The sequence below is a fragment of the Electrophorus electricus genome, chromosome 24 (assembly GCF_041902795.1).
Source record: "Electrophorus electricus isolate QZ-2024a chromosome 24, ASM4190279v1, whole genome shotgun sequence".
Classification (NCBI taxonomy): domain Eukaryota; kingdom Metazoa; phylum Chordata; class Actinopteri; order Gymnotiformes; family Gymnotidae; genus Electrophorus; species Electrophorus electricus.
Window position 1 is genome coordinate 3,795,744 of NC_137520.1, and position 22,315 is coordinate 3,818,058.

At 42.9% G+C, this 22,315-nt stretch overlaps 2 protein-coding genes and 2 long non-coding RNA genes across 13 annotated transcripts; 2 read left to right on the forward strand and 2 right to left on the reverse strand.

The window, feature by feature from the left end:
* Positions 1 to 1,529: 1,529 nt before the first annotated feature.
* LOC113587802 (uncharacterized) lies at positions 1,530 to 3,416 on the reverse strand. Its single transcript, XR_003411781.3, has 4 exons — positions 3,340 to 3,416; positions 3,135 to 3,242; positions 1,794 to 1,882; positions 1,530 to 1,673 (listed from the first exon to the last, which is right to left on the reverse strand). It is a non-coding gene; the product is annotated as an uncharacterized LOC113587802 (long non-coding RNA).
* zgc:101663 (alpha-1,3-mannosyl-glycoprotein 4-beta-N-acetylglucosaminyltransferase C) lies at positions 3,312 to 11,009 on the forward strand. 8 transcript variants are annotated; one of them, XM_035522398.2, is made up of 5 exons: positions 3,312 to 3,445; positions 4,793 to 4,836; positions 5,520 to 6,503; positions 7,203 to 7,308; positions 7,615 to 11,009. In XM_035522398.2, the coding sequence occupies exons 3-5, from the start codon at positions 6,315 to 6,317 to the stop codon at positions 8,790 to 8,792; spliced, it is 1,473 nt and encodes a 490-aa protein (XP_035378291.2). In that variant the 5' UTR covers positions 3,312 to 3,445; positions 4,793 to 4,836; positions 5,520 to 6,314; the 3' UTR covers positions 8,793 to 11,009. The 8 variants fall into 8 exon arrangements, with proteins under 8 accessions (XP_035378291.2, XP_035378292.2, XP_026882473.3 ...); XM_035522399.2 differs by lacking the exon at positions 4,793 to 4,836 and having other exon boundaries at positions 5,477 to 6,503; XM_027026672.3 differs by lacking the exon at positions 4,793 to 4,836 and having other exon boundaries at positions 6,384 to 6,503.
* Positions 9,300 to 12,421, reverse strand: LOC145653455 (uncharacterized). Its single transcript, XR_014119719.1, has 3 exons — positions 11,731 to 12,421; positions 11,560 to 11,657; positions 9,300 to 9,434 (listed from the first exon to the last, which is right to left on the reverse strand). It is a non-coding gene; the product is annotated as an uncharacterized LOC145653455 (long non-coding RNA).
* A 4,470-nt stretch (positions 12,422 to 16,891) lies between these two features.
* slc25a55b (solute carrier family 25 member 55b) lies at positions 16,892 to 21,560 on the forward strand. 3 transcript variants are annotated; one of them, XM_027026674.3, is made up of 9 exons: positions 16,892 to 17,045; positions 17,460 to 17,585; positions 17,903 to 17,958; positions 18,755 to 18,845; positions 18,937 to 19,055; positions 19,408 to 19,597; positions 19,874 to 20,028; positions 20,127 to 20,202; positions 20,311 to 21,560. In XM_027026674.3, the coding sequence occupies exons 1-9, from the start codon at positions 17,026 to 17,028 to the stop codon at positions 20,468 to 20,470; spliced, it is 993 nt and encodes a 330-aa protein (XP_026882475.3). In that variant the 5' UTR covers positions 16,892 to 17,025; the 3' UTR covers positions 20,471 to 21,560. The 3 variants fall into 3 exon arrangements, with proteins under 3 accessions (XP_026882475.3, XP_081562784.1, XP_026882477.3); XM_081706658.1 differs by lacking the exon at positions 20,311 to 21,560 and having other exon boundaries at positions 18,937 to 19,140; positions 20,127 to 20,184; XM_027026676.3 differs by lacking the exons at positions 20,127 to 20,202; positions 20,311 to 21,560 and having other exon boundaries at positions 18,937 to 19,140; positions 19,874 to 20,034.
* The last annotated feature ends 755 nt before the right edge of the window (positions 21,561 to 22,315 follow it).

Here is a 22,315-nt window from a genome sequence, read left to right on the forward strand (position 1 = left end):
AGTAAACTAATCTGGTGTATTATTGAGCGTGGTGTTGTCCATATGACTGACTTATTTAACAATTTAAAATTTTTGTGAAATGTTATCGACTGTCATAGTTCACGGTAAATCATCACTGTGCATGATTTACGCCTGTTCATGGAACAGGATCCGAATACAGAAAAGGACGATAACGACACTAATCCAATTTAGAAAGAAAGGCAGGACTTGTTCTTTCAGAAGAGTAATATTGGAACACTTCATAGCGTCTGTCCCCAAGCACGGCCATTACCACGTGGTGTCTTATCACAGTGACTGTCTTCAGTATATCTTGCAGGTAACATGTCTGTCATCAGGTGCCATAATATCTCACATGCACACTGCCCTAGCATGTGATTATTTTTGATTTTGTTCCCGAGAAAAATTCAGTTACACTGGTCAACAATGTTTTTAACTTCTTGGAAAATTATTTTTTATTTTTAATGCTGAATCCAATTGTGTTTTCGGACTTTTCCCATCAGCCATAGTTGCCATGTTTCGTTGTACTCGTGTGTCGTTATGTGTGGTATGGAAATGTGGTATTGAGGAAATCAGACTACTGCTGACCACTGAAGAGGGATGTTCCTGAGGCCAAATACAGACCCAACATTCCACATTTTAGAAGTACGTCTGCGCACATTTAAAGTGCAAAAACGGCCTTGTGTATGAATAAGTGATATATAATTACTGTAAAAATGTAAAGGTGAACTTGTAAACAAGGCCTGTTAATACTCTGAATCCACTGTGAGAGTCTGGTATAGCGGTCCACTGGGTACACTAACGCTTTCTGTACTTTGTACATAATGTTAATTTTGACCAAGTAATCGAGTTTTTCAGGGTCTACACTTACTGTCATACTGATAAGTACGCAAGTCGCTCTGGATAAGAATTTCCACTAAATGCGGAAAACTAGAGTCAAAACTTAGTCTGCAAAACATAACAGCTTTTAAATTATATGTAGGGTGTAATTCTTTTCATAACTGTATTTCTCCGGCAGATTGGCAGAGGAAAGGGTACGTGTCTTGTGAGGGTTGGGCACAGCAAACTGTGGTTTCCCACATATACCAAAATGCATGTATGAGCGGCACGTTAGCTGCAAACCGAAACTACAGCGTTTAATTCACTTGAATGTGGAACTGTGTCTAAAAAACACAAAACGTTTACATCTTTCTGAGGAGGAGAGACTAGGATGCTTATTTTCCTAAGGTCTGTCTGGTGAAGTTAGGCATTTAGATGATGCATTAGACAGACTTTCCACGTCACTAGAAACTTCGAGTGCTTCCCAGCCCCACTGAGGAAGAGGTTTAGTGATGTCACTTATGACATTCTGCATCTGTTATTTTACTCTGCTATAAAATAAACTCTTATACTGACTTTATAGTTATTATATGAACTTTTCTTATCATTATATTTGTAGTGTGATGTAATTCACCATCTAACAAGCAGGAAGAACAACCATCTGTTCAGTGCTTGTACCTCAGACAGACTGAAGAGGAAACAACAAACAAGCACCATGTGTTGTAATTTATTTGTTTTTTTGTTATGGTGACTAACGACTGACCCCAGGTCTGTCCTCTGGAGTACGACGGTGACTAACGACTGACCCCAGGTCTGCCGCAAGAGCAGAATTGCATGTTCTGGGTTTCCAAAGTCTGCTGAAATTAGAGAGAAACAGCTGAGCAGTTACATGATCTACAGTGAGTCTCCTAAAGAACTAGTTTGTCAACCAAGGTGTCATCATATTACTAACAGAGACAAACTGATATTTAACTCACAGTGGACTAGCAGGAATTCTGTGAAGACCTGTAGCGCCGGGAGCCTTGGGGGTGAGCCTGTCCTCCCGTCAGGTGTGTGGAAGGCTGACCTGCAGGAAAGGTCCACAGAAATGTTGGACCTGAGAGAAGATGGCGGTCTAGGTCTTATTCGGCTATTGTGAGTCCCTGAACTGAGACCATGCAGACTCGGTGGAAAGAACAACATCAGTGAAGCCTCTACATCCCGGGCGGACAAACCCCTTGGATTGTGACAGGCATTGGAACTGATGGGTTCGGATCTGGTTAATCCAAAGCATTGAAGTGAGGAAGTGAAAGGGTAGCTGTTTCCTGTTTGTGTGTGTGGTTTTTTTTTCTTTTTTCTCTTGTTTTTCTTCTTTTGTGTTCTTTCTCTTACCCTTCCTCATAAGTGGATGGGTGCTGGATGTCCGATCTCAGGCCAGACATAATGACTGAGTACAACTTGAGAAGATACCAAAAAGAACATTTTCAGTTCTCAGAAATCAGCATGTCCTTTCCTTTCGAATAATAGGAAAGATGAATTTCATGTCTTCTGTACTCTATGCCACACTTAAATACCGTAAGTAGGTGCCAAGTTTGGTGAGTAAAATGTTAATTTATATTACAGATCTCTGGATCAAATGGATCAACGCTGTTAGCTAGCTAATTAGGTTATAGTTTTAATTGTGTTGGTTGTAGCATCATCTCCCTGTTCCCCCTTTATGTTCTGGGGGTGCGATGCCCTCCTTTTAGTGGTTATTAAAGTGGCCACCCTCATCAGACATCACCCACAACACCTGTCCACAAAGTCTCCACCCAGGAGGATGGTCTTCTCCTTTAAAGGCAGGCTGGAAGAACCTGTCAGCAGCCTTGGCTGGCTTCCGTTTTCATCAGGAAATATGTATTCAGGAGTATGTTAGAAATGAGAGCTGCAGTCATATATACACACATTTAAGGCATTTAGCAGATGCTCTTATCCAGAGCGACCTACAAAAGTGCTTTGTCATTAACTCATAGAATGTCCTAGTACAGTAGGTTAGAGTCCAATACACCAATGAAGTAGAAATGGAAGTACTGGAGGTATGGATCGGGCTTGACCTCATGTATGAAGGGCCTGGTCCATTTTTGGCTTTGTAGGCAAGCATCGTAGTTTTAAATCGGAGGCATGCAGCTACAGGGAGTTAATGAAGGGAGCGCAGCAGTGGAGTAACGTGTGTGAACTTCACCCCCCACCCTCACACTCCTCACATATTGTTTTAACCTCAGAAAGAAGCAAAGACCGGTGGGTCTGCATTACATTGTACTAATGACATATTTCCTAAGCAGTAAAAATAACTTACTTACATGAATTAATGCTGGTAGTGTTGTGCGCATCATTGCAGTGAGGTCACGGTAGGTGTGCTTTTGAAAGCCACTGTAGTACCGCGAGTGTCAGATCCACCTCTGTTTAACCTAGAAACAGGCGGTTTGTCATGCTTACTTCCTTTGTCATGTGTCCTTTACTGGAGGTGGAGCCCTGGGGTTTTATTAAAGAAGAAACAAGAAATACCTGGAAATAAGATTTTGTTGTTCATCCCGCGTGCCGAGCACTGGGTTCGACTTGCACGTTCCCGACAGACGTGACATCTCGCGCGACAGGAGAAAGAGAAGCCAAGGTAACGCTCACTTTTGACTTCTAAAATATAAACATATAAAGGATCCATATCCAAACCTTGGAATGTGAGGTGAAATTCAAGTTACAAGATGAATTTAAAGACGTTTGTTTTAAAATATTACTACGTACAACGCGTCTTAAGCGTGCCGCGGGGATGCAAATGTTTAATCTCGATCGTAAAGTCGATTTCCTATTTGCAGCTCATTTTATTTAGAATGTAGTTTCTTTTTTGGACGATGTCGGTGAAGTTAAATATGTGCTGTTGCTGTGAAGTTTGCCATCAGGTCGCACAGTTTCTGTTGCTGTAGGTGCTTTGCTAGTAATGTGTGTGATGCGCCTCTACTGAGGCGCAACAGAAACTCTGACCTCGTACCAGTAACTTTGTCCTCAGTCCTGCCACACGCATCCGAAAGGTTCTTGGATCGTGTTGACTAAAGAGTTTAGTACCCGAAGCTATATGCCACCCTCTTCTGTGCCACCATTCATAATGTCTGGGTGTGGTGGATAAAAGTGTCAAATAGCTTTAAGCTGTTCAACCTTCGAACAAATTCACATGTCATCAAAGCCCAGAGTAGACTGAGAGAACCCACGCTGCAGATTCACAGTATATGACCAAATGAAATATCTAATTAATTAAGTAAGTAATATAGTTCATCCCATCACTGACCTCTGTAGAATATCTGAAGTAACTGTTGGGTAATAGACACCCACAAGCAGCTTTATAAGGAACACAATATTAATAAAGATCTTGGAACAACCTTAGTTCTTTGTGGCATGGATTACACGAGCTGTTGGGGGGGAGTTCTTTATCTGTTCGTAGAATGTGTATTATAATTTTGCCTCGCATTCCTAGCTTCGGCTCTGTTCATAGTGTGTCCTAGCCAGTACAGTAGGCTGGAGTCCAAAAACCCGATCCATACCTCCATCACTCCTGACCTCGAGGTTGGCTCAGCAGGAAGATGCTTCAAAGTCTCATGGAAGACGAGCATGGACACTTGTCCTGCAATATTTAAACGACCACTGATCCTGTTACTGAAACTCTAGTACTTGTTGTAGGGTAATGTTTCCTAATGCATTTATTGTTGTCTGAACTTCTACGTGTTTTGCAAGCATCAGCGTTGATCCCTGTATTTCAACATTATTCTAGTTCAGTGGTATCTTGAACTCTAACCTACTGTATGCTCCGGAAAAATGATGTAAATGATTAAAAAATGCCATTGAATTAGAATACTGATAAAACACAATAGTCAGTGCTGATACCTAGATGAAGTGCAAAATAATCCTAAATTCTCTGTTGAAGCGATGATGAGTGCAATGCCAACTGATACCAGACTATATCCAAATCCAGACTCTGCATTCTAGGACTCCACCTGGCCCAGCAGGCTATATCAGGTGATCAGCTACCCTCAGTGCCAAGCCAACAACAAGAGGGAAGGTGCGCTTATAAAGCATTGTGTGTGTGATACGGCACTATTAAGAAGAACCTCAGAGAAGTGGCTCAGTGTCTCGTCTCGTCTCGTCTCCCATCGCGACTGCATCATAAACCTTTGCTCTCCTGAGATCGGCTCTCTGTGCTTCCTTCTCAAGGTGTTGGGAATTTTCTGGGAACACTGCAGTCAACCAGTTCCTGCACTGAGGATCCCTCACCCTGATTGTAAAGAGTGGATATTTGAGTTTACATAGCATTCGTATCAGCTCAAGCTAGTTTTGTTATTTTCTTTTGACCTCTCCCTCCAAAAAGGTGTTTCTACCTTCAGACCTGCCACTCACTGGATGGTCTTTGTTTCCATATTCTTTGTTTGCTCAAAAATCTCAGATGATCAGCAGTTTCTGTAAAACTTAGTCTGTCTCATCAAATAAAAACTCGCCACAGAGATCAGAGGTTACGTTGCTTTGGTTCACGCCAAGACGTTTCATGCATGAAAGGAGTAACCACTTTAATCCCCACTGCTTGGCTGTCACAACACTTACACCTGCCTCTATCTTCAAACAGCATTCTTAAAATACATTCAATACCATACCTGGTCAACAGGACACACCTTATCCTAACCTCTCCAACCCCTGAGAGCCTGTAGGATATGCGCTAGAGACTTGACTCCACAGTCTGGCTCCAACAACCACAGCCAAGCCCAGATTTTTCCCCCATTCTGATGTGATGGGAAGGTCACCTGAAGCTTTCCACTTGGGTATGTATGACGGTACGTCTCCGTGCTTCTGGCAAAGGAGTGAATAATTGTATATTGAATGTGCAGGTGCGCAAGTGGCTCTAATCGCGCATTGTCCCAAGGCCTGGAGACACACCGTCAACTGCCATGACGAGATCGTTAACAGTTCTCACCGCTGAAGTTTTGTTATTTTAGAGCTGGCAATAGGTCTCAGACGTTGAGCAGGGTTTCAGAGCATGGCACCAGGTTGACTAACAGTGGATACACATTTGAGAACACTGGACACATAGTCCTCTGTCCTTCCATGCTGTGGTACTACTGTGGTATGCACCAACAGATCCAGTGGCGACACGTTCTATCTTGGACAAACTCTGGGGAGTATTTCACTCCATTATATGAAACATCTGTGGATTCATACTACAATAGTGTGTTAACTTTGATCTGTCTAATATGACTTCAGATAAATTTTAATAAAAAAATTCAACACTAAGGACCAGTTTCCCTGACATGGATTAAACATAGTATTAACCTAAATTGCAGTGCCAATGGTTAATCACTAGTGGATGAGGATTAGGTTTAGATTAAGAGATTAGATTTAATATTAAGATTGAGTCCTAATATGGGTCTGATAAAGATGCCTTAACACATCCATTTAAGGTCAAGCAAATTACACGTCCCAGTTCTTTAAATGGCTAAAAATGGTTCATGGGAAAACAGCACAAGATGTTTCATTTCTGCATTTGTGGTCACACTGTTTCTTTGTGCTCTTTGAAGGCTCCGGAAGCTTCTGAGATGAGGGTCCGTCTAAAAGTCCATTTACAGGCAATCGTTGGCCTACTTATCCTGGCATGCCTCTACCTCTCATTCAGAAGAGAGCAGTGGACTGAACAAACGGTAACATGTTTATACACGCACACGCACACGCACACACACACACACACACACACACACACACACATACACACACAAAAAAACAAAAACGCTCATTATTTTACGGACTTTGTGTTGGGAATTTGTTTTGAATAATTGAATAGTTTTTATATTTTAGTCCCTGCTTGAGTGCATTAGGCTGTACATTATTATCTCTGAATGAAATAAGGCGTGGTCTGAGGGGTGACTTTACTGGAAACACACTGGTTGTGATGGAGTGTCTTCATATGGTGGGAACCTGTACAGCAGTCAGATATGATAAGCTGAGCCATTATGTGTACATGTACAAGCTATGGCCTAATGTATGTGGCAATGAAAATTGCTACATATAAAAATATTATTATTTTATTATTATTGTGAGAACTACTAAAGCATTATAGTTGCTATAGAAAAATACATTGTTCTGAGCTCCATGAAGGACAGATTTCATGAGTGCAACTCTCATTAGATGGCATACATTGCTACCAGAGTACTGTAAAGACTGACTTCAGGAAGTGGGTTTGTTGTCTGGAGCATTGTGTAGAACATAAAACCTCATGTAGGTCTGTTTGTGTTTTGTGCTGTCGTCAAGGCAATAGATTTGGTGTGCAAGGTCAGTCAAAATGCCGCAGTTACAAAACGACCGTTGAGCTGAGCCTCGTTCTGCCATTCTCTCTGCTTCAGGAGATGAGGAGGTGGAGCTGGAACTTCAATGCTGGGCGGCTGTCTTCAGGCTCTCTGTCCATGGCCTCTGCCCGACTGCTGGCTGGAGTTCCTCAGCAGGACAAGAGTGAGTACCTGGAGATGTAGAAGCCCTGGAGTCTCTGCTGAGACCACAACACAGGACCGAGAGCTCTGTCAGGGACTCAGACAAACTAAACATATGATAATGGTATAGAAAGTACATAAACTCAATCTAGTATATTCTGTAACTTATGGTTCAACAATAGAAGTACTGTCAAAAAAAAAGTACATAACAGCATTTGAATTTATAAAGAAAATCTTTTTCCTGGAGAGTTTCCCACATTTCTGTGCATTAAAGCTCCTATAATTTGATTGAATGTGGATCAAGGTTAATGGTTTGGTTCTTTTCTAGAATACCTTACTGTCGGTCTCTCGTCTGTGAGAAGGAAGAAAGAAAATTATATTCTGTCCACCCTCTATTCCAACTTCAGTCAGTCGTCAGAGAAGGAGCTGGCTGACATGGTGGTTGTGGTCCTCCTGGCGGACTTCGACCTGCAGTTCGTCCAGGAGACTCTGAGGAGCATCATGGAGAAGTTCTCCTCCAGGTTGTCCCAGGGCCAGCTGTTGGTCATTCATGTGGATGAGGAGCACTACCCTCCCCTCACAGGCCTCAAGAGGAACTTCAATGATGCCCCAGATCGAGTGACCTTTCGCTCCAAGCAGAACATGGACTACGCTCACCTGGTGCATTTCTGTGCGAACCTTTCCCGCTACTACCTCATGCTGGAGGATGACGTGAGCTGCTCTAAAGGTTTTCTCTCTGCTATACGGGGCCACATCCATTCTCTCGGCTCTTCTCCATGGACCTCCCTAGAGTTTTCCAAGCTAGGCTACATTGGGAAGCTCTACCACTCCAGCGACCTCCTTCAGCTGGGACACTTCCTCTACATCTTCTACCAGGAGTTGCCGTGCGACTTCCTGATGAGCCACTTCCGCACGTTGCTCATGCAGGATAAGCCGATTCGCTTTCGGCCTTCTCTCTTCCAGCATATGGGAACCTACTCCTCCTTTCAGAGCATCTACAACAAGCTGAAGGATGAGGACTTCGACGTAGACCCTGGTCATAACCCCGCAGCAGATGTTTACACAGACATTGGGGTTTATAATCATCACCTTCCACAGCAAGCCTATGAGAATGGACCAGAAAATCAATTTTTCTGGGGTAAATCCCCTATCAAGGAGGGGAACTTCTTCCTTGTAGCCTTTCATGAACCGGTGGTCGTCTCCCGTATCCTGATTCAGACTGGGAAAGATGGCAATGATATGCTGGTGTCTGCAGATGTGGAACTGGGTGAGACGGTGACGAAGGGAGCGACTGGGATGAAATGCACAGGAAGTCACACGGTGGGTTCTCTACGGGAGGGACAGTTTGAGCAGCAGGACATGCAGAGGACACTGAAGAGCCCTGTCTTGTGCTTAAACATCCGAGTAACTGCCCCCCAGACAAACTGGGTCATCATAAAGGGCATCCAGGTGTGGACCGTTAAGGAAAACAAGAATGAACAAGTTGTAGTGGCCTTCCATCGGTGACGGTGACTAGAGCCGTCTCACTGGCATACAGAGCAGAAAGCCTTCCAGAAACATGTTCCACATCGACTGTGAATGGGCTGGCGGAGTGTAATGATGCTGTGATGAAGGAATGTTCTGATTGTGAATTTTGTCCCAGTCACCCCTAGTAATACAAGCTTCCCCCGTTCTGACTGGGACCAATCCTGTTTTCTATGCATTTTGAGGTCAACTTGAATAATTTATCTGTATTACAGTTTGTTGTCTTAGAAAAGAAAATTGTTTAATTTTGCATTCGGTGGAGCCGATGAAGTAATGTTCTTTTAAACTTGCTTCAATTGATTGTGGGCATTTCCTGGTCCTTAAAGGAGCATTGATGAAATTGTTTTTTATTATTATTATTTTTTTTTTTAAATATTGTTTGTTATTCCTTACTATATCTCAGTGTCTGCTCATCAACTCATTATTAGTTATTCCTACATCTCAGTGTCTGTGCTTTTTCCTTGCGTCCAAATAATCTGCAAGCAAATTCCGGATCCTGTGATGAAGGGTTTTGTACCATAGGGGATTATGTTTCCTGTTAATTTGTTTCCACGGCAGAGTCTAATGAGGTTGTGGACGTGGTCAAGGTTCTTTTTTTCCCATTGATTATCTTTGGCTTGGCTACTGTGAAAAAAAAGACAAAACCATTGTGAAATGAAGGCAGTAATAAATAAATTATATTGCCACAGTCTCAGTACAGTGATGAGGCTTGCATACTAATTAGAATAATTAGTGTATCTGTGTAATTTAAATAGCTATCTGGCCATTTGATAGAATAATCCAAGTGAGTGAAAGAGAATATGCGAGAGAGATGGATATAAAAAAGGATGCGGGAATAATTCATGATGTTAGGTCAAAGGTCATTCATGAGCATTCATAATGTGAGAGGTCAAAGCTCATTTTGTAATGTAAATGGACAATTTGCCGAATTCCACTCAGGTTTCGGACCCCCACTATACTGGGGCTGTCCTCATAACGATATGCAATTATGCAGGATTGCATACTGACTCTGGTCAAATGCCAGTTCTGGATCTAGAGGCAAGTGCTGTGTTTGACCCTGTATATCACAAAATATTCTAGACAGGTTTTAAATTGGGTGGGAAAAGAGGTTGACCTAACAGGAATATCCCTCCTATGGCTGGGGTCCTGTGTAGAGGGCCGGAGACACTTGGCCAGGATTGGAAGCTATTCTGAACAATGAAGGGCTTGGAAGACAATTATTGTAAATTTAAGTTTTGTTACATTTTAAATATATGCCTTGGTTTCTGTTTCTGTTTCATTTTGATTAGGATTTCTCAACAGGATTAACATTGTGAATGAAGTACTTTTGTGTTTTTAGGCTTACAAAAAGTAAAATGTACAGTTTATATAAGAAAAGTGAAATCCAAATGTTACAAAAATTATGTATGAATCATCATTCAGCAAATAACTATTCTCAACTCATCCAAAGTACAAACCAGACTTCAGCAACATTGCTGGTACCGTGTTCCATAGCAACAGCGCCCTCTTCTGGTCATAAGTGCATTTGACCCTCCTCAAATTTGATCCATTATGCATTAGGTAGAGTGCACCACTTACCACTGGCAGCATTGTTTCTGCATAACATCTGATGTGTCATTATAAAATGTTTCAAATGAAACGGTGCACTTCTGTAACACACTATAGTATGTTATCTTCTGTGTGTATGGGGGTTATAAACGATGCAAGTGTCCCAGAGTTCTTTGAGTAAAGAGTAAACAGAGGATTCAGGAGATATTTTTATGGTCACCAACACATTATTTCAGGAATATGACATCGCTGTGGTGGTAGACTTGACCTCCAGGGCTGTGCCATCTAATGGCCTCTGTTTCTGTGTTTAGCGTTCAGACACTTAGGAATTTTTGCACATTTTGCTGATAAGTAAAACTGTATATCAGGCATCCTTTTGTGACTGAAAGAGAAGACATGGCAGTTTCCTTTGCTTTGAAAAGCTAAATTGTTTGTGCAATTTTCAGTTCCAAATATGCAGAGTCTTATTGTTCAAATATTACTTGCAATATCCCTGAAGTGGCACCAACTCAAACTGAAAGCAAGTTGTTGTGGGTCAACACTATTGGTCTGTCCTAAGGATACCTTTATTTAAATAGCTGTTTTTAAAACTGTTTCTAACTGCGATTTCTGTTTTCTTAAGTTTAATAAGTTTAAATAAACCAAACTTGAACTTTATATTTTTGCCAGACACTTTATCCAAATTTAAAGTTCTTTTTACACTCACTGTATGAGCCATTACAGTTATTCAGTGTTTAATTATTGCATTCACGATCAAATAACTTAGTTTGGCTATGTAAAGGTGTGCATGCACGTATGTGTGTGTGTGTGTGTGTGTGTCTGAGACATACTACATACAACAGTTTCTCGTTTGGGGTTATAGTAATGTGGTCTATGTGTATGTGAGAGAGAAAAGGCTGTTTAAGAATCGAGAAGACCATATCTGACAAGGTTATAGGGTGAAAATTAGGTCTACTTTTGAACGAACACACACACAAAAAACCAGCCTGGGGGAGAAAGAGAAGCTTTTTTGTGTGTATTTTTATATGGTATTATATGGTCGTTGAACACACTGTGATTAGAGTTGTCTTAGATTTAGGAATTCAGTTTGACTCATCATTCCTGACGTGTGTACACACTGAGACAGCTGTGGGATCGGGCACCGAATCTTAGCCTTGGCTACGTGGGTAATGCCAGCACTAAGTGTGCTGCCAGTACTTACCACACTGTAATTCTGTCGTGTTCCTTCTGTGATGACCCACATGATAGCTGATACAGGTGCAGTCCAGAGGTCATATCCGTTACCTCCCCTCTCCTGTCCTGGTTAAGAGGGTTAAAATCTAGGTCTACACTTTTAGACTTGACAATGAGTTGTATCTGTTTCAGTTCTTACCTCCGGTACAGAATGGGTGTCCACTTGTGTATCCACAACACACTGTCTGTACATCACCAGGATCCGGAACCCAAACTCTTTCAACTCATCTACAAATTTTGCATTTTGAATTTTTATAGTGAAACATTCAAACAAAAAAAACAGGTCAGAATTGCTGTGGTCATTCCTGAGATCTGCTTCAAACATTCCAGCCTGCCTGTGTGTCTGCTGAGCTCACAGCTGTTACAGAGATCTGTCATAAAATTCAGTGGTTGGGTTACATTTCCTTCTGATCTCGCTCATCCCGGGCCGCTTTACTCCTGTACATCAGAGGCCAGCCGGCCATCTGGCAGCTCCGTACGCTGGCTAACGCCCCGTAATCAAAGACACTCGGCTGAGTTGGACCGTGCTGGTTCCAGACTGAAACCTGATGTGAGGATATGAACCAGGGCAGCAGTTTGAACAGAATATGTCTGAGGGGCCCTCTGTTGTTGGGGAGAAGCCGACGAGTTAAGATGTGATTAAAAATTTTTTTTTCAAAGAATGATGCTCCCAATGTTTTAATAAAACTCCATCAAAGGCTTCACAGACTGTGATCCAGGATGGTTCTGCCTTAAACAATCTCTCTTGGGCTCCTCTCTACTGAATGAGGAATTTCCATATTACTTTGCCATAAAGACTGAACAAGAGCAAACCGCATTGATTACCCAGATTAAAATTCATCCTGACCACCTCGCCGTCCCGTAGCTCCAAACGGGTGGGTCTTAACTCAAAATGGAAGGGGTGTAGCTCCAAATGGGTGGGTCATAACTCCAAATGGGAGGGGTGTAGCTCCAAATGGGTGGGTCATAACTCCAAATGGGAGGGGTGTAGCTCCAACTGGGTGGGTCTTAACTCAAAATGGGAGGGGCATAGCTACAAATGTGTGGTTCATAACCCCAAATGGATGGCTTCAGTGTTTATGTTGTTTTACAGAATAATATTTTAAATGTTTTAATTGAAAAGTGTTTAATGGTTTAGTGAGTTGTCAGACACTTACTCACTCAGCTATTGTAGATCATCGACCACTGCTGTTTCCTCACTATTTCCACACTGTTTCCCCCACTGTATGGGGGATACACTCATAGTTTCACAGTGTTCAGCATTTTCTACAACAACTTTACTCATTATTTCTATATATTTACTATTCATTTATTTATTAATAAAGTATTTAAGCGAAGTCAGTCCCAGCCGGAGTTACTCCCCTAGCCACCAGAAATGTTTCAGTGTGCAGTAATACATACTTGCCCATGAGAACTGTTGGACTCAAACTCCCTCTTCCCACCCCTGCTGTGGCATGCATGCGAGGGCTGGGTGTTGCCATCACTCCTGTTGGCCCGGGAGCCGAGCCGCCTCTCTGGTTCGTTACAGTGTCACGGTCCAACCAATCACACGCCCGAACAGCAGCACAGCCCTGTCTCTGGTATGTGCTGTCTCAGTTTAACCCTGTATCAGGACATAAGTGCCAGCCTTAACCCTGAAACTGCCAGACTAGGAGAGAGTTTGGTCTGCAGCCACAAAATTAATAACGCCAAAATAAACGTTTGGAAAGAATTCTTGTATAGTTCTAGAATATGAGTATATTTCTACTAGTATATTTTTAGAATAATTTTACAGTGAGTATATTGTATTTGCATAATTAATAAGCTTCATCTTGGATGAACATTTAATTTAGTCATTGAAGCTAATAAGAGTTTTACAACTGCACAGTAATTATTAGGATAGTTGCATATCATTATGTATAGTATATATATGCATAGTATTAGGATATTTGGAGCAGAAAATTACTGAGTTCTTTAAAGAGCCTTCTATATGTCAGATTCAGTGTATAATCATCTGAACTAGATCCTCAGACAGGCATCTTTACTGGAGCTTCTGGAGACGTGAGCTTTCAGAGGGAGGGGACGTTGCTGTGCTTATTCTCCATGACAGTCTGACTTCTCTACAGAAACTTACCATACGTCTCATGATAGGAGGTACACGACCCTGAGTTATTTAAGCATCTACGAACATCTCACCTCTATTTGATATGCATGATGGTTGATATGCAATTCAAGATGTGTTTGACAAATAAAAGTAGATGTATTCTAAATATAAATATGTACCACATATGCTAAAGTATTCATGTTTCACACGTATTGTTAAGTTTAAAGGCTTGTAAATGCCATTCATTCCAGTGGAACTGTACCAGGCCAGGCGCAACCAGATGCTTGTGGGTAATAATGACAGAGAAATAATCCAAAATTGTAGACAGACAACTCGCCAAGATCAAAACCAGAATGGCGTGATTACAAATCAAAAGCAATGTTAGGAGCAGGAACAACTCAAATGAAATACAGAAAAACGACATGTTTTTTATGTTTTTCTGCATATCTGTAGATCAGCACAGAGAATGATCCTCACTTATAAGCTTTTCCTCATGAGAGACCAGCAACATAAGGCAAAGCTTAATATAATACTTAAGAATAAGAGCAAATGGCATATAGCGGCATGCAAGTAGCAAGAATGTGGTATTAGATGCATATGGTCTGTGTTGCTGATAAACACTGGAATGGTAGAGATTTCAGTAAACGCAGTCCAGATGCTGAAAGAAACCTAATCTGTTACTGAACCTAACAGGAATTGGGGAAATTAGTGGCATGCTGTAATCTGTCTTAATTTCGAAACAGCCGTTAGTATAATCTAGAATAAATCACGAAGACAGAGAATATCAAAGATTTCTTTGAGTAGTCTACAGCTAAACATAGCTCTTAGATATGTACTGTGAGTAAGGAACAGCCTGGTATGAGCTAAATCTGTTGGACAGATTTACCGGCCTCTTTTTGGGTCTTGGAATATGTTCGTTGCATGGAAATGGGTTCAGCTCGGCCCCAAATCCTGGTACCCAAAACCACTTGAACACACACACACACACACACACACACACACACACACACACACACAGACAGACAGAGTTCACTTTAGTGCTCCCTCTCGAGTCCAACGTAATACATAGAAATAGTGCCTTGTAATAGCTGTGGTAGACAGACATGGCTGAGTCCCCACACACACCTGTTCTGTTTTCTCTGGAAGTCCAAATTTCAGACAAAGAAGGGAGGCCGTTAAGAGAGAGAGAGGGTGCTTGTGGAGAATTTGGCTGTGAATGCTGCGACCCGGGGGTGGGGGTGCGGATAATCGTGACTCCCACCTGAGGTGTGTCCTCACCTTCCTGTTCAGGTCTGATGTCGGAAGGCCGAACATCAATCCAGAGCTCCGACAGGTGACAAAGGGAAAGAGGGTGGTCAAGCTACAAAGATAATCCCTGACCCCAAAAAACGTGGCTCGTGCCAGGGCCAGGGGCCGCCCACTCTCGGATGCCTACTGTTGTAGTGACTGAGCGCTGGTGTCACGCGATGGTTCGTCCTCTCTTAAGCTCTTCCTGCGCTGCTTGGTCTCAGGCCTGTCTGGCTCCACAGTCGGGGTTCTGTTGCTCTGTAGCTAACAATACACTTTGGACGATTCACTGTGAAGAGGGCGGATGCAGTCTGGGTGCCGGCATTGTTAACCTGCTGCTGTCTTTCTTCCAGGGAACCCTGCAGGTGCCGGTTTGCTGGTTCATTCCTGTAGATTGTTGAGACTGTGCTTATCGCTGCATTAATATCAGTTAGCATACTAAGACAGGGGAGCCTACAACAGTGGCTAACGGTAGTTAGCTTAGTCCTTATTTCCACGGATGAACTGCGCAATCTGTTCGCACTGCATTCTGGTTAATCCTGGATTCTATTTGCATTCTGAGCATTCTGTCTCAAGGGTGTCTGGGCAGTGACAATTGCCCTTTATTTCATCAATCTCCAGTTGTGATGGGGGTCGTTGAGAGCTGGTTGAATAATTGCTTGTCTGTGAGTGAGATGAGCACTTTTGCCTCACATATAGCGCTCTCTTGTAGCCTCTTTCAGTGGGTTTGTAGTAGCATGTTGTGTTCCGTTAGGTTGATGTTGTCCAAACATGTCCCTCTGTAGTATTGAATGCCAGTTCTGCATACAGGTTAATTGTTCAAATCACTACACTATTCAACATATATGAGCATTACTGGGATATCATCAACCACAGTCGGCACAGCCAGCACAGCCATCACAGCCAGCACAGTCAGCAGAGCTACCACAGCTACCAGTCAGCACAGCCAGCACAGTCAGCAGAGCTACCACAGCTACCAGTCAGCACAGCCAGCATAGTCAGCACAAGTACCACAGCTACCAGTCAGCACAGCCAGCACAGTCAGCATAACTACCATGGTCAGCACAGCCAGCATAGTCAGCACAGCTACCACAGCTACCAGTCAGCACATCCACCACAGCTACCACAGCCAGCACAGCCATAACAGTCAGCACAGCCAGCACAGTCAGCACAACTACCACAGCTACCAGTCAGCACAGCCAGCACAGTCAGCATAACTACCATGGTCAGCACAGCCAGCATAGTCAGCACAGCTACCACAGCTACCAGTCAGCACAGCCATAACAGTCAGCACAGTCAGCATATCCACCACAGCTACCAGTCAGGACATTCAACAAAGCCATCAGAGATGGCTCACATACTCCACTTCAATCAAACTGTCTGTAGAATGTTTGTAGTACTGTTTACTGTTGCATATCATATATGAATGCACAGTGTTTCAACAGTAAATTAAAACAGTGTATGTTATTGATCATGATTTTAACAGAATATTAAGTAGGCTGTATTGGATAAGTATTTTCAAAATATTATTCCCATTCTTTATATATTCTGACAACTGCCTGCATTGACCATTTGCTAAAAGCACTCTTTTCTCCTCAGAGTGAAAGCACTCACCAGAAAATCAAAAATGCCCTGAATGTTGAAAGTTTCACTGAACATTTTTCTAATCATGGGAAATAAAACCCTAATTTAAAAAACAAACTGAGAAGTCTTAACTGAGCTCTATTGCCAGCCTTTGAAAGGTTTTAAAAAGGTTTGTATATAAACCCATGGAATGGATAAAAATAAATGTATGTGTGCGTGTGTGTCTGTGTGTGTCTGTGTGTCTCCACTGACTTTATGGTGATCTGTAGCCTCTCAGTTACAGGGCAATCGTGCCACTGGTGTGTGTGTGTGTGCAATAGAAGAGCTCTAGAGTGGGAGGGGTTAGTTGAGGGGAGGGTGGTGCTCCAGGGTACGTCTGTCTATATAATACCCTGTTGCCCTTCTGTTTGCTACTGCTCCTGTCACTACCTGAGCCTCAGACCCCACACACACGGCAACTACCCTGGCAACTACCCCACAATGACTCAGCAACCAGTCAGGTATGAAGTGCTTCTCATACATACTCTCAGCAGTATCACCAGTATACTGACTTTTGATCTAATATCTTCTGTTTTTATTATGAGAAACAAATGTAAAGCTAAACAGGTTGTATTTCTGTGCTAAGATAAGAATGTGTCTGAAATATGAAATATTACAGACTTCTACCAAGCACAGCTGTTCTGGATTTCCTTATGATGCAATGTTGCATTGTTTAGTTTCTGGAACCTGGCACAAGGTTGCAAAATTACTTACATTTCAAATATTGTAATACACCGAGGAACAGCTGAGATATATTCACCCACCTTTAACAATGTTATATTTGTACTATGAAACTTTTGCATGTCTGTAATAAGAGCACAGGGAGAAATACACTGTATTTCTGAATACACTGAATACTTTTTTGTATTCATCAGTCTTCCTGCCAAGCTCATCAACGGTGGTGTAGCTGGTATGGTGGGAGTTACCTGTGTGTTTCCTATAGACCTAGCCAAGACCCGACTCCAGAACCAACGCAGCAATCACCAGGTCTACAGGAACATGTATGTTTACGTTTTTTTTTTTTACTTTTTAATTTTTTATACTTACCTACATAAGTTATGTAAAAGCTTGGATATTTTCTTTATCAGTAAAAGACAAACTAGTAATGGACAATGGAGTTAGTCATGAAAATTAAACATTTTACCACTGAAAGTCTACAGAACTAGTTTTTCTAAATGGCAATTTTCTAATTGGCATTCAAAGTGTGAATGCTGGCTGATGCAAGTCAGATTGGCCATTTTCCCTTTGTGTGTGTGTGTGAGTGTGAGAGAGAATGTCTTATGCATAGTTTAATGCAACGCATGTTGCGTTTGTTTAGGATGGACTGTCTGATCAAGACTGTCCGGTCTGAGGGCTACTTTGGAATGTACAGAGGTAAGACGAGTCACATGACACCGTACTGCAGTTACCCAGAACCCATCTGCAAACGCATCTCCATCCCCTCAGGATACTCTGTACTTAGTAAAATCTCAGCATTCCACCCAGAGCCTGACATGTTGGATTTGGTCTCGGCATGTTAGACTGGCTGTGTTCCCCCCTTGAACGGCAAACTTCTGATTGGCTCTGGGAACTGAGTGTAAAGAGGCGCGGCATTGTCGCTGGTGGGTTTCACCAGGCAATGTTGCTGGGTTAAGTATAGTCTGCCAACCAAAAATATCCCGTCATCAGCAACGCTGTGGTCAGGGGTGGACCCCTGATGAAATATGACCTGAGCGAATAACACATAAAACACATGGGGCACAGGTTGGAACTGAGATTCCAGCTGAGTTGTATGTCTTGTATGGTAGCGGGCGAGTGTAAAAAAATATAACAGCAAATGGCATGTTTTTTTTTTTTTCTTGAGACACCTTTGAGTTTAATTAGCTGTTATTTATATCATGCTGTATACGTCATATATGTTGTATTTTAATATGTTTTGAGTATGTATGGCTGCTGTCCTGGGCTAATTTACTGGTTAAATAAAATAAAATAAAATGTTTAGAATATCCATACTTATCCTGCTTTTAATACGCATATGACTATTAGAGCTGTCTTCCCTTTAGCTAGTGTGAGAGGTGAGAATTTAGCACACGGGCTGTGTTTCTGAGCTTAAAATTCTGCTATAGTGCTGTTTTCTGCTCATTTAGGCGTTCTTAACTGTAGAGGTATATAACACTTGTTGCTTCTTCAGGTGCAGCAGTCAACCTGACCCTGGTAACCCCTGAGAAAGCCATTAAACTGGCTGCTAACGACTTCTTCCGTCACCACCTGAGCAGGGGAGAGTAAGTAGGCTTGGTCCAGGAAGATCTCAGATGTAACAGAAGCTTAGAAATCACATATGGGGCAAGGTTTCAAGATGGCTCTTCCTCACAGGCAGAAGCTCAGTGTCTTTAAGGAAATGTTAGCAGGCTCTGGGGCCGGAATGTGTCAGGTGATCATCACCACTCCCATGGAGATGCTGAAGATCCAGTTACAGGACGCTGGCAGACTTGGTGAGACGCAAAGCGGAACATCTGCGTACACACTCGGCACACAGGAGTGTCCAAGCCTGGTCCTGGACAGCTTTCACCCAGCAGGGTAGAGATCCACTGTTCTCTCACTTTAGCCACTTGATCAGGGTCTTCAGTAGGAACTGAAGGTCAGGACTGAATGCTTTGGAATTACACCCAGTAGGGGGAGGATGTCCAGGACTGAAGTTAGGAACCTCTTGTGTTATTTTCTGATAACATTATAGGAAACATCTCTTTTAATTAATGTGACTCTAAAATGTCTGTTTAAGATCAAAGTTGTCGGTGTGCATGCCTCTTTTCCCGGGTGAACCGTCGTTCTGTGTGGCCCTTACAGTGGCTCAGAGGAATGTGGCCGTCCTTCCCGCTCTGAGGCTGGGTGGAGCCAGAGCCGTGCTGAGCTGTTCCTACAGTATGGGACCCCCTGCCCCCGTGCGCAGAGTGTCGGCTTTGCAGATCACCTGGGAGCTACTGCGCACGCATGGCATCCAGGGCCTGTACAAAGGCCTCGGGGCCACCCTCATGAGGTAACACTCGTGCACACACCCTCACACACACACTCACACACACCCTCATGAGGTAGCATTCACACACACACACACACACACACACACACATGAGGTAGCACTCAGATGAGAATGGCATTCTGCTTTCTTCCCCTCATCTCCCAGGGTTACAGCGCATCTCAGTACAGTGTTCAGTAATTTTACCAAAGTGTCTGTGTTGTGTTTCGGGGCCACTGGTGGTTTACTGTTCCTGCGGGTTTTCTGCTTGTTCGAAGCCCCTGTTGTTCTTCTTTTTAGGGACATACCGTTCTCTGTGATCTACTTCCCCCTGTTTGCCCACCTCAATGCACTGGGGAAGCCGTCCGGAGAGGAGAGCGCTCCCTTCTACTGGTCCTTCGCCGCAGGGTGCACGGCAGGATGCATGGCAGCCGTAGCCGTCAGCCCCTGTGATGGTGAGTCTGTGTGTGTTTAGGCTGAAAAATATATGTACACTAACATCATATGATACCGGTAACACGGGAAAAGTACAATTGCTCTCTGTCGCTCCCAGTGGTGAAGACGAGACTGCAGTCGCTCAGTAAGAGCGCCAGCGAAGAGATGTACAGCGGCGTGATGGACTGCTTCAGGTATTGTAACCATGGCAACAGTAACTACATTAGTGGGAATGGGGTTTCCACCCTGTTTTTTTTTTTTTCTTTTCTGAAATATCCTGTACTGTGTCTTGCCTCATGCAGTAAGATAGTTCGGAAGGAAGGTCCCGCGGCTCTCCTGAAGGGCGCGGGGTGCAGGGCCCTGGTCATCGCCCCGCTCTTCGGCATCGCGCAGGTCGTTTACTTCGTAGGAGTCGGAGAGTTCCTCCTGGGCCAGTCCCCCTTCACCCTCTACGGGCCCTAAACACAGTCGTGCAGCACGAGAGGCCGAATGTTACAGCTGTGAGTGCAAGGCAGCTATAGAGCGACTTACCGAGAGGTGGCCGGGGTACGTTGGGGTGTGTGGTGTGAGGTTTACTGTGAAAACGGCACCTGCAACTTCCTCGATATGCTGTGAAAAGGATGGACTTGTCAATGTCATTTTATAAGTATCCCCAGGACCAGTCTTCAGTTTCCCTTGAGAGGTAAGGAGAGGAATGTTTGCCACACTCGAAACATCAGAAAACTGCTTGACATTTGCTCTTAGTTTGTGCTAGGTTGTGTCTTACCCTTGCTGACAGAACTACTAAGACTGGGGTGGGGGTGGGGGGTGGGGGGTGGTGGAGTAGGATAGGGTAGGGTGGGGTGAGCATGAAAATGAACACGTGTGTTCTGTGTAGTTCTTCAAAACAGGCTTTGGGTTCCTGTCTGGTGTGTTGCAAAACCGCCAGCGTGTAGCAGCACACGTTTGTGGGGTGTTCAGGGATTTAGTGCACCACCTGGTGAGGACATTAAGGCACTTAGAACTTGATAAAAAAAAAGATGTTGGATGTTGGAGTTGAACAGTGTTTGATGTGTTCGATGTGGTCACAATCCTAATAGAATTCCAAGGAGCTTGGATTTTCAAAGCACAGTTATGCACTGATATAATTCCAAGGAGCTCTGAAATGTCTCATGTTGTTTGGATAGGGAAAGGTCATGCCGCCCGACTGGACCAAGATTGAGTTGAGCATTTTTTGTGGTTATAACTTCATATGCATAACTTTCTTCATGGGAGATATGAAATCATTTATCAGGGTAATGTTAGTAGACGACAGACCATAGAGTTTAACCTGTTAGATTGTCATTATAATCCATTAGTATCACTGACTGATTTAATTTAATTTAATTAAGCAATTTTCTGGTTTTACGTGTACGATTTGGATCACATTCCTGGCCACTAAAACAAAAGAAAAATGTGGTATACAAACACCCTTCGCTAAAGCAGTGTGAAAATACAACCTACGGTTAACATTAAAAAACATCTTGAATACATATGAACAAACAATGCTGAATAAATAAACAAGTTCTCTTTAGCTCTTCTGTGAAGTCTCCTCACTATATTGAACATTGGCGAAGTGGCCAGGGCGGAAAGCCGCCAGCTCCACAGTCGCTGTGGAAAGCCGCGCAGGTCTGCAGCTGTCAGATGCCATTTCGCGAGCCTCTCACCGTAACACGACATGGACGCTTCTGCTTATGAAGAGCTACACCACTGAACGGGCTTTCATTTCAACGTTTATTTTCAAAAAGGTTATTATCAAAACATAAGTTTGTAGTTGAGCAGCACCAAATGCCACAAGTACTAGGACACAAGAGAAAGCGTGGCCATTTCTATAAAAACCAACTCAGCATTCCCAAATCAGTGTTCCCTAGTTCACAACATGAGTTATTAAATATTCTCTCATCGGTTTGTTTTATGGAAATTTGGAAACGTTTAGTTTTCACCTTTATTCATGTTCAGCTGCATTTAATCAACACAGTTTCATTTAAAATTGTATTCACATTTCTGTTTCCTCAGGTGAAACTATTGGTGAATTATAGTAGTATAACCAAAGAAAAACAAATGCAAAACACGTTAATCAATCACTTTAACAATGTCAGGGTCTTCAGAGGAAAGAATAGTCTACATCTAACACAAATACAAACAGGAAAAACAAGCCCTGCTTCTGGAGAACTATCTTACAGTAGACCTTTGTGACACTGGAGTCACAAAATCAATACTGATCAAATACACCCGATTCAGGTTATGTCGACTTTAAGGAACTTGTGTACATTATATTGAGGTGTGTTA

Coding starts and splice junctions, on each gene's coding strand:
- zgc:101663 (XM_035522398.2), top strand. CDS start 6,315: ATGGGAAAACAGCACAAGATGTTTCATTTCTGCATTTGTGGTCACACT. Junction 6,504..7,202: donor AGCAGTGGACTGAACAAACG/GTAACATGTTTA, acceptor TCTCTGCTTCAG/GAGATGAGGAGGTGGAGCTG. Junction 7,309..7,614: donor AGTTCCTCAGCAGGACAAGA/GTGAGTACCTGG, acceptor GTTCTTTTCTAG/AATACCTTACTGTCGGTCTC.
- slc25a55b (XM_027026674.3), top strand. CDS start 17,026: ATGACTCAGCAACCAGTCAG. Junction 17,046..17,459: donor ATGACTCAGCAACCAGTCAG/GTATGAAGTGCT, acceptor TGTATTCATCAG/TCTTCCTGCCAAGCTCATCA. Junction 19,056..19,407: donor ACAGGACGCTGGCAGACTTG/GTGAGACGCAAA, acceptor TGGCCCTTACAG/TGGCTCAGAGGAATGTGGCC.